Source organism: Oryctolagus cuniculus, chromosome 6 (assembly GCF_051225735.1).
Source record: "Oryctolagus cuniculus isolate XC-2025 breed Fujian yellow rabbit chromosome 6, ASM5122573v1, whole genome shotgun sequence".
NCBI classification, from domain to species: Eukaryota; Metazoa; Chordata; class Mammalia; order Lagomorpha; family Leporidae; genus Oryctolagus; species Oryctolagus cuniculus.
The window spans coordinates 130,179,926-130,194,435 of NC_142872.1; the positions used below are offsets into that span (position 1 = coordinate 130,179,926).

The window sequence follows — 14,510 nt, forward strand, 5'->3', positions numbered from 1 at the left end:
CCAAAAAAAAAAAAAAAAAAAAAAAAAAAAAAAAAAAAAAAAAGACTTTGCCCTTATGATGTAACCTCCCACTCAAAGGCATCTTGCCCTCTGAGAGTTTCTAAATATTTCAAACAATGAACCATGTCAACCCAATCCAGACTAGCCCCCTCCCCCACCAGACAACCCATTTATTAGACAAAGGCAAAAGAGCCAATGTTAACACCAGGAATGGATCTGCACGCAGTACGTTACTGAGTCATGAGATCTGTTAAAGGCCTTAGGTGGAAAAAGGCAGAGAAGCTGCATAGGTTTCCAGGAGCAAAAATGCTACCCACTAAATAGGAAACCAAAAACACTATAAAAACCAATTCCTGGGTGGACATTTGACACAGTCATCAAAATGCTACCTGGGATGCTAACACTTCATACCGGAGTGTCTGGGTTAGAGTCTCAGCTCTGCTTTCAATCCAGCTTCCTGCTAATACACACCCTGGGAGGTGGCAAGTGATGGCTCAAGTAGGGTGGTCCCAGCCACCATGTGAGAGACCTGGATTGATTTTCAGGCTCCTGGTTTAAGCCTGGCCAAACCTTGGCTGAGGTAGGCATTTTGGAAATGAACCAGCAAATGGAAGATCTGCGTGTGTGTGTGTGTGTGTGAGTGTGTGTTATCAATTTCTCCCTCTCTCTCTGTGTCTGCCATTCAAAATAAAAATAAATGAATAAATAAGTAAATACATTTTCCTAGCTAAAAGCACAAGTTGAAATTTCCTGGGCATTGTTTTGCTTCAAAACAACAACACATTTACAAAAGAAGAAAGAAATGGAGAGAAAAATGCATAGGAAAAGTCTGGTAGAATGGATCACACAGATTTATGTTCAAATTTGATCTTTAGCTGGTGACCTTGTATAAGGTGAGTTATTGCTCTTACTGTCAGTGTTTCTTATGTATGAAATGAGATCACAATATCCTTCTAATGTGGCAATTGTGTGAAGGGCAAATCAATGCATGTGTGTGAAACTACAGGGAGCCTTCCTGGGACTGTGGAGTCACTTCAAGATATAGACTGAATGGTGTTTTTTTTATCAAATACATATACTGAAGTTCTGTCAGTGCCTCAGACGATACGGAAATAAGACCTAGTTAGAGGAAATTAAGTTAACATGAGGCCATTAGCATGGGTCCTAAACCCCAAAGACTGGAGTTTTCATAGGAAGAGCTAGTAGACACAGACTCAAAAAGTGGCGGGATCATGTGCAGATCTGGGAAGCAGATGGCCACAGGCAAGCCAAGAAGAGGCCCTGTGAGCACAGGCTTCTTCCACAACCAACTCTCCCAACACCTTGATCTCAGGCCTCCAAACTCCAGAACTGAGAGAAAATAAATTTCTGGTATCTAAGCCAGCTATCCTGTGGTACTTTGTGATGGCAACCACAGGGAACTAATATACTCCAGAAATGTTACTTTCCCTATAGTCATGAAATTCAATTTTTCAAAATGTTTTGGAGTGGATAGTTTTCAATGGCTTTGCAATTGGCTCTAAAGCTCATTTTGCTCTAAAAATGAAGGACAATGGGATGTTTGGATGTCCCTGTACAAGAAACAGCAGCAGGAAAGCTGAGATGTGCTTCCACCTTGATCAGCTGCATTCATCTTCCCACAGCCCCAGGCACTAGGCAGGAGCGCACAGTGCAAGCGCAAGCAAGACTTGGTTTTCTCTTGCTTAGCACTGACTTGCAGCAGCCAGTGCCACCATTTGGGGATAGTGTGGTTGCTGTACGGGGTCTTTCTTCCCTTCTTTTAAAACACAAGAGGAATACATGGGAGACAGAGTCTAAATAAAATAGAAAATGAGACATCCCAAACCTCCCTGGAAGAGAATTTTATATTTCACAAATTTGCAAACTTGTTATTTTTCAAAAATAAATCTGAGAAGTAAAGCTTTCTACTATAAGGAAAGTTGAAATCAAACCAAATGAAACCAACAACAACCAAACAAAAAACTAACCACAAAGGATACATATTTTCATGAAAAGTATGAAGAAAACAGTTTATTCACGTTTGAAATGAAAATAATACTTATACCCTAAATACAGGAACATGGATAAAAGAATTGAGTTTTATTAAGACAAAATTAAAATAAGTTAGCCTGAAAACTGAACAATAAAAGTATCCTGAATCTTTCAGCTGTAAATGGGAAACAAATTATAATATATACAAGTAAAGCTCCAAGTTCAGTTGCTGGGTGATGTCACCACTATTTGAAACAAAGCATAGAAAATCGTGAATTTATGTGCATGCATGTTCTATTGGGAGGTGTGGGGAAGTGAACAGACATTGGAAAGAAGTACAAGAAGCACAAAAAGAAGGATCTAGGTTTTCAAAAACTGAAAAATTGACTCAGGAAAAATCAAAGATAATCCAGAAAACAGAAGATGATTTTTTAAAAAAGAAATCTTCATTAATATTCTTAGAGAAGCCAGTAAGATAATCCATCTATTAAAAGAAAAATATAAAAAGAGAATAAACCACCCTGGGAAAAAGAGCAGCCAGAGAAAAAAAGAAGTTTTCTTGGAAATATCAGTATGATTACAAAAGCAAAAGATCATCAGAAGGGCAGGAAAAGCTTGCAAAATTTTCCTAAACCATACAGTACAATTTCAAAGGTTTTTTAAAAAAAATGGTGAAAATCATTAAATGTTTTGATGGGCAATGATGAAGGAATCCCAGGAAAAGGAAGCAAAATGAATACAGGAGAATTAATAGCAGGAAATTTTTCAGAAGCAAAGGTCAGTCTTGAATATGAAGGTAAGTTTTTAAAAGGTCAATTGCTAAATATAGTCTTCATGAAATGTCTAGCACTGAACAAAGCTCCCTGGCCACACCCAGCACACACCTTGGGGTATTCACTGAAAGAGTGGACACTCCACTAGCCACAGAGGTATAGTCCAAAAATAAAAGTCACCACAGAGGGGGAAAAAAACCAACAAGTATCTCCACAAATGCTTAAAATAAACACAATTCAAGAAACAAGAATAAGAAAGACAACATGATATCCCAAAAGAATATAACACCTCAATACTAGAATGCAAAGATGAAGAGATTGAAGAAATGCCAGAAATGGATTTCAAAAACTTGATCATAGGATTACTTAGAAGTAATCAGAAGCAAATCCATGAATTAAATAAATCAATGCCATAATTACATGACATAAATGAAATTTTTTCCATGAAATTGAGATTTTAAAGAGAAATCAAAATGAAATGCTGGAAATGAATATAGGTCAAATGAAAACTGCAGTGGAAACCTTAACAACAGACTTGGTGAGGCAGAAGAAAGAATATATAAGTGAGATAACAAACCTCTGTAAATTTTACAGTCAGACCAAAAAGAAAGAATAAATTAGAAAACTAAAAAAAAAATATTGAAGATTTATGGGATACTATCAAACAGGCCAACATACAGGTCTTAGAAGTTCCTGAAGGTATGGAGAGAATGGATTAGAAGGCCTTTTTAGTGAAATAATTACAGAAAACCTCCCTAATTTGCAGAAAGAAAGGGACATCCAAGTACGGGAAGCACATAGGACTCCTAATAGACACAACCAGGAAAGATCTTTATCATGACACATTGTAGTAAAACTCTCCACAGTAAAACATAAAGAAAAGATTCTATAATGTGCATGAGAGAAATGCCAGATTACTCTCAGAGGATCTCCAATTAGACTCACAGCTGACTTCTCATTAGAAACCCTACAGGTTAGGAGAGAATGGCGAGATCTATTCCAAGTCTTAAGAGAAAAAACTGTCAACCCAGATGTACACTACAAAGTTCTCATTTATGAATGAAGGTGAAATAAAGACTTTCCATAACAAACAGAAATTGAAAGATTTTGTCACCATCTGTCCAGCCTTACAAAAGATGCTTAAGGATGTGCTACACATAGAAACGCAGAAACATGGTCATCACTATGTTAGCAGGTGAAGGCAGAATCTCTCCCAGTAAAAGCACAAAGGCAATGCAAAGTAAACAATAGGAATACTTATGGAAAACTGGCAGGGAGAAGTCGTTACTTATTAATAGTCCTCTTGAATGTAAATGGCCTCAACTCTCCAGTTAAAAGATACAGACTGGCTGACTGGATTAAAAAACAAAACCCATCTATTTGCTGCCTACAAGTAACACAACTCACCAACAAAGATACATACAGACTGAAAGTGAAAGAATGGAAAAGGGTATTTCATGCTAACAGAAACAAAAAACAACTGGAACAGCTATCCTAGTATCAGACAAAATAGATTTTAACACAAAAGCTGTTAAAAGAGACAAAGAAGGACACTATGCAATGATTAATGGATCAATTCAACAGGAGGATATAACTATTATAAAGTATATGAACCTAATTACAGAGCACCTGGCTATTTAAAAGAAATGTTAATGCATCTAAAGGAGGATATAGACTCCAATACAATTGTAACAGGGCATTTTCACTAATCAATTTTCAGAAATGGACAAATTAACCAGGCAGAAAATCAGCGAGGAAACAACAGAGTTAATCAACACTGTAGACCAAATGGACGTAACAGATACCTATAGAACTTTTCATCCTACAATTGCAGGATATGCATTCTTCTCACCAGTGCATGAAACTTTCTCTAGGATTGGCCATATACTAGGCCATAAAGCAAGTCTCAGCAAATTCAAAAAAATTGAAATCATACCATTCATCTTCTCAGACCACAATAGAATGAAGCTGGAAATAAACAACTCAAGAAATCTCTAGAACATATGCAAACACATGGACACTGAATGACATGCTCCTGAATGAACAGTGGTTCATTGAAGAAATCAAAAGAGAAATAAAAAAATTTCTGGAAATGAATAAAGACAATACAACATATCAACACTTATGGGATACAGCAAAAGCAGTATTAACAGAAAAGTTATTGCAATTGGTGCCTACATCAAGAAACTGGAAAGGCACCAAATAAAGGAGCTAATTATGCCTCTTAAGGACTTAGAAAAACAATAATAAATCAAACCAAAAACTAGTAGGAGATAAAAATAATTAATATTAGAGAAGTAGTAAACAAAATTGAAACAAAAAATACAAAAGTTAGCAAAATGAGAAGCTGGTTTCTTGAAATTATAAACAAAATTGGCACACCATTGACTGAATTAACCAAAAAGAGGTAGAAAACCCAAATCAATTAAATTAGAGATGAAAAAGGAAATGTAACAACAGATACCACAGAAATAAAAAGAATCATCAGGTATTATAATAAACAGCTCTATGCAGACAAATTGGAAAATCTAGAAGAAATGGGCAAATTCCTGGACACATCCAACCTAACTAAATTGAGCCATGAAGACACAGAAAACCTAAACAGACCAATAATCAAGACAGAAATTAAATCACTAATAAAGACCGTCCCCAAAAAGAAAAATCCAGCACCTGATGGCTTCACTGTTGAATTCTACCAGACATTTAAAGAAGAATTAACTCCAATTCTTCTCAAGCTAGTCAAAACAATTGAAAGGGAGGGAATCCTCCAAAATGCCTTCTATAAGCCAGAATCACCTTAATCCCCAAACCTGAAAAAGATGCAACAAAGGAAGAGAACTATAGACCAATTTCCCTGATGAACATAGATGCAAAAATCTTCAACAAAATTCTAGCCAATCTAATCCAACAACACATCAGAAAGATCATTCACCCGGATCAAGTGGGATTTATCCCTGGTGTGCAGGGATGGTTCAACATTTGCAAATCAATCAATGTAATAAATCACATCAACAAACTGAAGACTAAAAATCATATGAATATCTCAATAGATGCAGAGAAAGAATTTAATAAAATACAACACCCTTTCATGATGAAAACTTTAAGCAAATTGGGTATAGAAGGAACATTCTTCAACACCATCAAGGCAATTTATGACAAACCCATGGCCAGTATCCTATTGAATAGGGGAAAAGCTGGAAGCATTCCCATTGAGATCTGGAACCAGACAAGGATGCTCTCTCTCACTGTTGTTATTCAATATAGTCCTGGAAGTTTTAGTCTGAGCCTTTAGGCAAGAAAAATAAATCAATGGGGTACAAATTGGGAAGGATGTCAAACTATGTCTATTGCCAGATATCATGATTCTATATATAGGGTATCCAAAAGACTCTACTAAGAGACTACTGGAACTCATAGAAGAGCTTGGTAAAGTGGCAGGATATAAAATCAATACATAAAAATCAACAGCCTTTGTTTACACAGACAATGCCATGGCTGAGAAAGAACTTCTAAGATTAATCTATTCACAATAGCTATAAAAATAGCTAATGGAATAAATTTAACCAAGATTGTCAAAGATCTGTATTATGAGAATTACAAAGCAGTAAAGAAGGGGCCGGTGCTGTGGCACAGTGAGTTAACGCCATGGCCTGCAGTGCTGGTATCCCATATGGGTGCTGGTTCGAGACCCAGCTGCTCCACTTCCTGTCCAGCTCTCTGCTATGGCCTGGGAAAGCAGTAGAGCCCAAGTCCTTGGGCCCCTGCACCCATGTGGGAGATCTGGAAGAAGCTCCTGGCTCCTGGCTTCAGAATGGCGCAGCTCTGGCCATTGCAGCCATTTGGGGAGTGAACCATAGGATGGAAGACTTCTCTCTCTCTCTTTCTCTCTCTCTAACTCTTACTTTCAAATAAATATAAATAAATCTTAAAAAAAAAACAAAGCAGTAAAGAAAAAATTAGAATATACAAAAAATGGAAAAATCCTCTATGTTTATGGTTGGAAGAATCAAAATCCATATCACCAAAATTTCTATACTACCAAAAGCGAATTACAGGTTCAATGCAAAATACCAAGGATATTCTTCTAAGATCTAGAAAAAATGATGCTGAAATTCATATGGAAACCCAGGAGACCCCAAATAGCTAAAGCAATCTTATACAACAAAAACAAAGCCAGAGTCATCACAATACCAGATTTCAAGACATACTACAATCATAATAAAAAGAGCCTGGTACTGGTACAAAAACAGATGAATAGATGAATGGAACAGAATACAAATGCCAGAAATCAACCCACGCATCTACAACCCACTTGTCTTTGACAAAGGAGGTAAAATCAATCCCTGGAGCAAGGACAATCCCTTCAACAAATGGGAAAACTGGATCTCCATAGGCAGAAGTATAAAGCAAGACCCCTACCTTACACCTTATACAAAAATCCATTCAAAATGGATTAAAGACCTAAATCTATGACCCAAATTATTAGAGAACATTGGGGAAACCCTGCAAGACAGTGGCATAGGCAAAGAGTTCTTGGAAAAGACCTCTGAGGCATAGGCAATCAAAACCAAAATTGACAAATGGGACTACAACAAATTGGGAAGCTTCTGAACTGCAAAAGAAACACTCAGCAAAGTGAAGAGGCAACTGATGGAATTGGGGAAATTATTTGCAAACTGATAAAGGATTAATAACCTGACTATATAATAATAATAATAAGATACTCAACAACAACAAAACAATCTAGTTAAGAAATGGGCAAAGGACTTACACAGGCATTTTTCAAAAGAGGATATCCAAATGGCCAACAGACACATGAAAAAATGCTCAGGATCACCAGCTGTCAGGGAAACGCAAATCAAAACCACAATGAGGTTCACCTCACCTTCATTAGAATGGCTTTCATACAGAAATCAACAAACAACAAATGCAGGTGAGGATGTGGGGAGAAAGATACCCTAATCCACTGTTGGTGGGAATGTAAATTGGTACAACCACTGTGGAAGACAGTATGGAGATAACTCAGAAACATGCATATAAATCTACCATATGACCCAGCCATCCCACTCTTCAGAATTTACCCGAGGAATGAAATCAGCATATGAAAGGGTGATCTGTACCTCCATGTTTATTGCAGCTTGATTCACAATAGCTAAGATATGGAATCAACCCAAATGCCTGTCAACTAAAAACTGTATGTACACCATGGAATACTACACAGTTTAAAAAAAAAAAAAAAAGAAATCCTGTTGTTTGCAACAAAATGGATGAAACTGGAAAACAACATACTTCGTGAAATAAGCCTGTCCAAAAATGACAAATAGCATACGTTGTCCCTGATCTGTGATAACTAATAGAGCAACTGAAAAGTAATCTATAGAAGTGAAATCGATACCTTGAAATGCAATGACTTTGAACAGCCCTTGTCTCGACTGTTGAGGAACAGTTCTTTTTATTCATACTATTTATTGTACTCTCTATTTAGTATAGAGTTAATCATATATGTATAAAGTTAATTCAAAATAGATCTTAGTAAAAAATAAGAATGGGTATAGGAGAGGGAGGAGGAAGAGGGGTGCTAGTGTGGGTGGGAGAGTGGGTACGGTGGGAAGAATCACTATGTTCTTCATGTTGTAGCTATGAAATGCATTAAGTTTGTATTCCTTAAATAAAAGGTTTTTGGGGAAATAAAAAAGGAAGATGTCTATTAAAATACATTGATGTGATCATGTTTAGAAAAGCCCAAAATGAGATTAAAATATATTAAATATTACCATATGCTATGCATATATTAAGCACTCAACAATGTTAGTTGCTATAATCAGGATGCTTCTCTTCTGAGTATACAGTTGGCAACTGGACAATAATATCAAATTGTCCAATTGTATATCTAGGTCACCACAATGGAGGTAATCAATAATTGGATGTTCTTTGTGCCTCCTGGAGCAGTGATTCTGACTTTAATATACATACAAATTACCCAGACTCTAGTTATAAGTGCATATTATGATTCAGCAGGTCTGGGATGTGGTCCAAGGCTTTGCATGTCGAACAAGCTCCCAGAATGCCAATGCTGCATTCTAGGGACCATACTGTGGGTGTCAAAGCCCCAGAAGATAGATAGAACATACCGGCAAAGGTATTTACAGACAAGAAACTCTCACATTATAAATCTGTAAGGTGGAAAGAATTACTCCCTATTCAAAAAAGATGACAACAGGTCTTTGCTTTTTCATGTTCAGAAATCATGTTAGATAATAAATGAGTGCTGTCAGGGTGGATGAACTTTCCATGAAAGTCATTTGGAGTGATATTTTAAATATTTCATATTTATAATACTTTTGGGAAGAAACTTAGCATTAGACAAAAAAATTACATATGCATCCCTCTGTTAAACCAGCAGTCTAACTTCTAGGCATCTACTCTGAAGACAGCCGTCGTGCAAGGCAGAACAAAAGTATCCCAAAGATGTCTACCTCTTAATCCCCATCACCTGCGAATTGTTTATCTTAAACAGAAAAGGAACTATACAATTGCATTAAATTAATATACCTTGAGATGGGAATATTATTCTGAATTTGTCAGGAGGGCTCAGTATAACCCAAGGATCCTTAGAGAAGAAGAAGGAGGCAGGAGAGACCGTCAGAAAAGTGAGATGCGAGAAGGGTGCAGCCCACCACGTGGGCTTTGAGGTTGGAGGAAGGGGCCGTGAGCCCAGGAATGTCGCCAGCCTCTAGAGGCTAGAAAAGGTAGGAAAAGAGTCCTGCCCTGGAGCCTCCAGAAAGGAACACGGCTTTGCTGACATCTTGATTTTAGCCCAGTGGGACCTATTTCAGACTTCTAACATCTGGAACGGTAAAACGATGCATGTTGTTTTAAGTCTTGAAGCTGTGGCAATTCATTGCAGTAACCATAGAAAACCAATATGCCCTCAACAAATATGAGGTAGCATATGCATGAGGCTGTTGCTAAAGATTGGAAAAAAACAAAATGTCCACCAATAAGGGACTTGTTGAATGAATACACTGGCACATTGTTTTTGCTTATGAAAGGGAAGGACTAAAATCTATTTTATGTGAGATGACCTTTGAGACATTTTCAAAGGCAAAGAAAAAGAAGCAAGATGTCAGACACTGTGTATAGTATACTGCCTTTTGTATAAGGAAGAGGGAAATAATATATACCCATATAATTATAAATAGTATTTATACATTTTTTTATTCTAAATAACATATTACAAATAATAAATATTTATATACACTTATTGTTTTGTAAAGAGAAGTAGGCCAGAAATAAATGAATAAAAACAGTTACTTACAGTGTGGGAAGAAAGTGTTAAAGAAAGTAAGACTTACCTGAGAATATATGCTTTTTTAAAAGTTTTTAAGCTTGTATTCAGTTACAGAAATGCACAGGAGAGTGCGGGCTTTCTTTAGGGGAGAAAACGAGGTCTAGAGGCTACGTTGGGTCCATACCAAGCAGAGAGTAGGCCAGGACTGAGCCACTTACAGCAAGCAGGCAGGCAGGAAAGCAGGGAGCGGGTGGCCTAAAGGCTATGTGCCTGAAGGCTCTGGCAACAAGGGAGAATATATACTTTTAATGTATAATTTTGACTTTTGGATCATGTAAACGTTTTACATATTCAACAAATGAAACTAAAAATCCTCATATAGCTTAAAATAAAACTGAAATGCTTGTATAGTTTACTGCCATGATATGTATTCTGAAACCTTCTTAGAGCTCTGCTCTGTTTCTGAAGGGATTCTACCCAATGTAGAATCAATGCCCGAGATCAAGAAACTGCTTCCTGACAGACACTAAAAATGATAGCTTGCCATTGGGTTCAGATTGGCCATTTCTGCCAATTTTACTGTCCTTTAAATCATTTTCTAACATTGTGATCATGGCATACAACTTAATGCAGAAAACAAATTACAGAGCAATGGATTCCATAGAGTTGGCAACAGCACCATCTGGTGGGGAAAATTTAATACTATCACTAAAATGGCAGCACAGGGCTATTCCTTTAAGGTTCTTCCATGTGTACTGCATCTCTGCTGTGTGTGGAGGCACAGGGGAGCAATGAGAAATGGTTGATAGTAACATCAGTTGATAGTAAGATCTTAATAACTCCTATGAAACTGAGCTGACTCAACAACACAGAATATTCTAGATCACATTTTTAAAATGCATAGAACTTGCACAAAATCCTTATTGAACCTTCATCAGCAAGGAGCAATTTTGACAAAATCTATGTCATCATCAGTTATAGACTTGCCAAATTCATTTTTGTAGCTTTTATACTGTGCTCTATAAATGCAGTTAGTTTCAGTAAAATAAACAAAATTAGTCAAGATGGCGATTTACAATACTGTTTCTCATCATCTGTGCTCCTACAGGTGAGATAATAGAAGCTCCTATGAGTTTGTCATTGAATAAAATGTACCTTATTTGCTTTCCACCCTTCTTCGATCAGTCCTGGCAAATTAACAAAAATTATTTCCCTTCTCAATTCTTATCAAACATATGAGATTATTACTTTCTTTTAAGATGCCAATTTACATACGCTGTTGAACTGGAAAACTGAGGCAATTGGGCAATTTGGGGGTAAATTTAATGTCTTAAAACAATCATCATAAGATAATGTGAATAATTATTTCAATTACTCCAATGTGCACAAACTGCTGGCAGACAAATCAACTACATTCAAGAGAAATGTGTTCAGCATCTACTGGTGTCCTGTACTGCCCAGATTCAGGTATTGGAGGATAAGTGAGGGTGTCTAAGATATAGGGAAACTTGCTATTAATCAGAGAGCTTTGCATTTAACTGTTAGATTCAAATGTGGCTGGTAGTGATGTTGAGGGTGTGGACATATGGCTTAAGGAAATGGCTTGAAATTCCAGGGATGCAGAATAAAGAACCTGAATAAAGAGGGGCAGCCATGAAGAAGAGCATAGGGATGGACAAACAGGATGCTTCTAAAGAGGGAGGTGGAAAAGCAATGGAAACCACATGCAACTTTCGCAGAGGCAGAGGTGACATGTATTTTACCTGACTCTTTAGCTAACGCTGCATTAGAAGGGGGCTACAGTCGGGATTTACCATCTCTCCTTGCATCGGCTATGACCTTGGCTGCAGACTTGCTCATCACATGCACGATGTACAGGGGGCAATTCACAGCATTGGCAATGGTGATGGCTCTCAGCGTGGCCTCTGCCTCCACTGCCTCTGGGCGGCACAGCTCGTGGCCTTCAGGGCCTGTTATTCCCAAAGCCAGCATCTTCTTTGCTCCCTAAAAAGACATCAGGAACAGAAACAGACAGCAAGGAGGTTTACTGATGACAAACACCTTATTTTATTGTAAGTTAAATGCACTGTCAGGCTTTTAGGGTGTATGTATATGTGTGTATACAGGGTGTGTGGAGTAAAAATAATTTAACATTCTGATAGTATATGTTCATTTTCCGTATGCACATTTCACTATCGAGTTCTTCTAATTGAACAGGTGACAAAGGGGGCAGGCGTTTGGGGCAGTGGTTAAGATGCCAACTAGGAACATTCACATCCCATATTAGAGTGCCTGGGTTTGAGTCCGGGCTCTACTGCCAGCTCCAGCTTCCTACTTGTGTGTACCCTGGGAAGCAGCAGGTGACGGCTCAGGTATGCTGGGATTCCTGCCATCCATGTGGGAAGCCTGGATCAAGTTATGGGTTCTTGGATTCAGCCTGCCCCAGCCCTGACTGTTGTAGGCATTTGGGATGTGAACCCATTGAGTGGAAGATCTCTTTGTGTCTATCTCCGTCTCTTTCAAATGAAGTGAAAATAAATTAACTAAATTAAAAAGAAAAGGTGAGAATATGAAGATAGGCACCAGTCCCCTCTTCAAACTCCTTTTTATCTTAGAAAAACAGGCAGGAAATCAAGACTGGAAGCAGTGAAGTGACTTTCCCAGTGTCACACATTTAGGCAGAGGAAGAGTCAAATTTAAACTCGTGTCTGGGGCAGACATTGGGCATAGGAATTAAGACGCTTCTGGGCTCGGTGCATCTCATATTGGAGTGCCTGGGTTTGAGTCCGAGCTCCACTCCCGATTCCAACTTCCTGCTGCTGGGGACCCTGAGAAACAGCAGGTGATGGCTCAAGTAGTTGGGCCCCTGATACTCACAAGGAGGACCCAAGTCTGAGTTCCAGGTTCCTGACTTCAGCCTGACCCAACCCTGGCTGTTGTGGGTATTTGGGGAGTGAATCAGCAGATGGAAGATCTCTTTCTCTCTCCCCACCTCCATTTTCAAATAAATAAGTTGATTTGAAAATTAAAAAGTAAATATAAATGCCACCTTTTTGATTTGACAGCCAATGCTCTCATCTCATTATTCCTCTCTGCCTTCTGGCAACTGCATTTCAACCTGACTTTCTTTAATGGGAGCTGAGCCTTGAGAAAGGAAAAAAAAAAAGCAGCTCCTATGAAGGATAAGAGACAGCTGCTTAAATCTTGCAGCTGGAGTCCCCTTTGGGCATTAATAATGGAATGAACATGAGAAATAAATATCATCTAGATTCCTCCAGAGCACATCTTAATACCCAGGATTCGGAAAGCTTCGGCTCTGAAAATCTATCTAATCAGACCACACTGGTGCTGTCCACACCGAGGCATTTCTTTTTTTTTTTTTTTATGACAGGCAGAATGGACAGTGAGAGAGAGAGAGACAGAGAGAAAGGTCTTCCTTTGCCGTTGGTTCACCCTCCAATGGCCGCCGTGGCCAGCGCACTGCGCTGATCCAATGGCAGGAGCCAGGTGCTTCTCCTGGTCTCCCATGGGGTGCAGGGCCCAAGCACTTGGGCCATCCTCCACTGCACTCCTGGGCCACAGCAGAGAGCTGGCCTGGAAGAGGGGCAACCGGGACAGAATCCGGCGCCCCAACCGGGACTAGAACCCGGTGTGCCAGCGCTGCAGGCGGAGGATTAGCCTAGTGAGCCGTGGCGCTGGCCGACACCAAGGCATTTCTATAGCAACAGCGGGAGCCACTAAAAAAGCAAAGCATGCAACCGTGCTGGGGGACACAAAGGAAAGTATCAGTGGGTTGTTGTGACCAGACAAGTTTGTCATCTAACAGAGGGAGCTGGTGTGAAACAGGGAAATCCTCATTCCAGTGCACACGATGCCACCTGAAGAGAAAGAGAGAGAGAGAGAGAATCTTCCATCTGTTGGTTACTCCCCAGATGGCTGCAATGGCCAGGGCTGAGCCAGCCTGAAGCTGAGAGCATCATCTGGGTCTCCCGCATGGATGTCAGGAAACTATGTACTAGGGCCATCATCTACTGCTTTTCCCAGGCAATTAGAAGGGAGCTGGATCAGAAATGGAGCAGCCAGGATACAAACTGGCACCCATATGGGATCCTGGCATCACAGACGGTGGCTTTACCTGCTATGCCACAATGCTGGGCCCTTACCTCTGCAATTAAGTCTCCGTTCTCTGCATGGACCTGAGCAATGGCTCCAATTTCCTTGCACCGTGAGAAGGCCGCATACAGCTCCACGTCTCCCACCATGTACAGGTCTTTATAGGCCATAAACATCTTAAAAGAATTAACACCTTTCTCTTGAGTTAGGATTTTCATTTCTTCCTTAACCTAAAAGGGAACAACAACATGTCACTCTTTGGTAATTTCAACATTTGCCACAAGGTTGAACTTGGAAGAGAACTAAGTAAAACCAGAAAACCAGTTTAGTTCCAGAAGAAT

At 39.0% G+C, this 14,510-nt stretch overlaps 1 protein-coding gene across 9 annotated transcripts in view; it reads right to left on the reverse strand.

The window, feature by feature from the left end:
* Positions 1–14,510, reverse strand: part of DPYS (dihydropyrimidinase) — a 111,753-nt gene that overhangs the window by 77,995 nt on the left and 19,248 nt on the right. For all 9 annotated transcript variants that reach the window (XM_051844759.3, XM_051844755.3, XM_051844758.3 and 6 more), the window contains exons 3-4: positions 14,220–14,399; positions 11,871–12,060 (exon numbers count right to left, since the gene is read on the reverse strand). In XM_051844759.3, the coding sequence (XP_051700719.1) occupies positions 11,871–12,060; positions 14,220–14,399 (370 nt within the window). The remainder of the gene's footprint in view (positions 1–11,870; positions 12,061–14,219; positions 14,400–14,510) is intronic.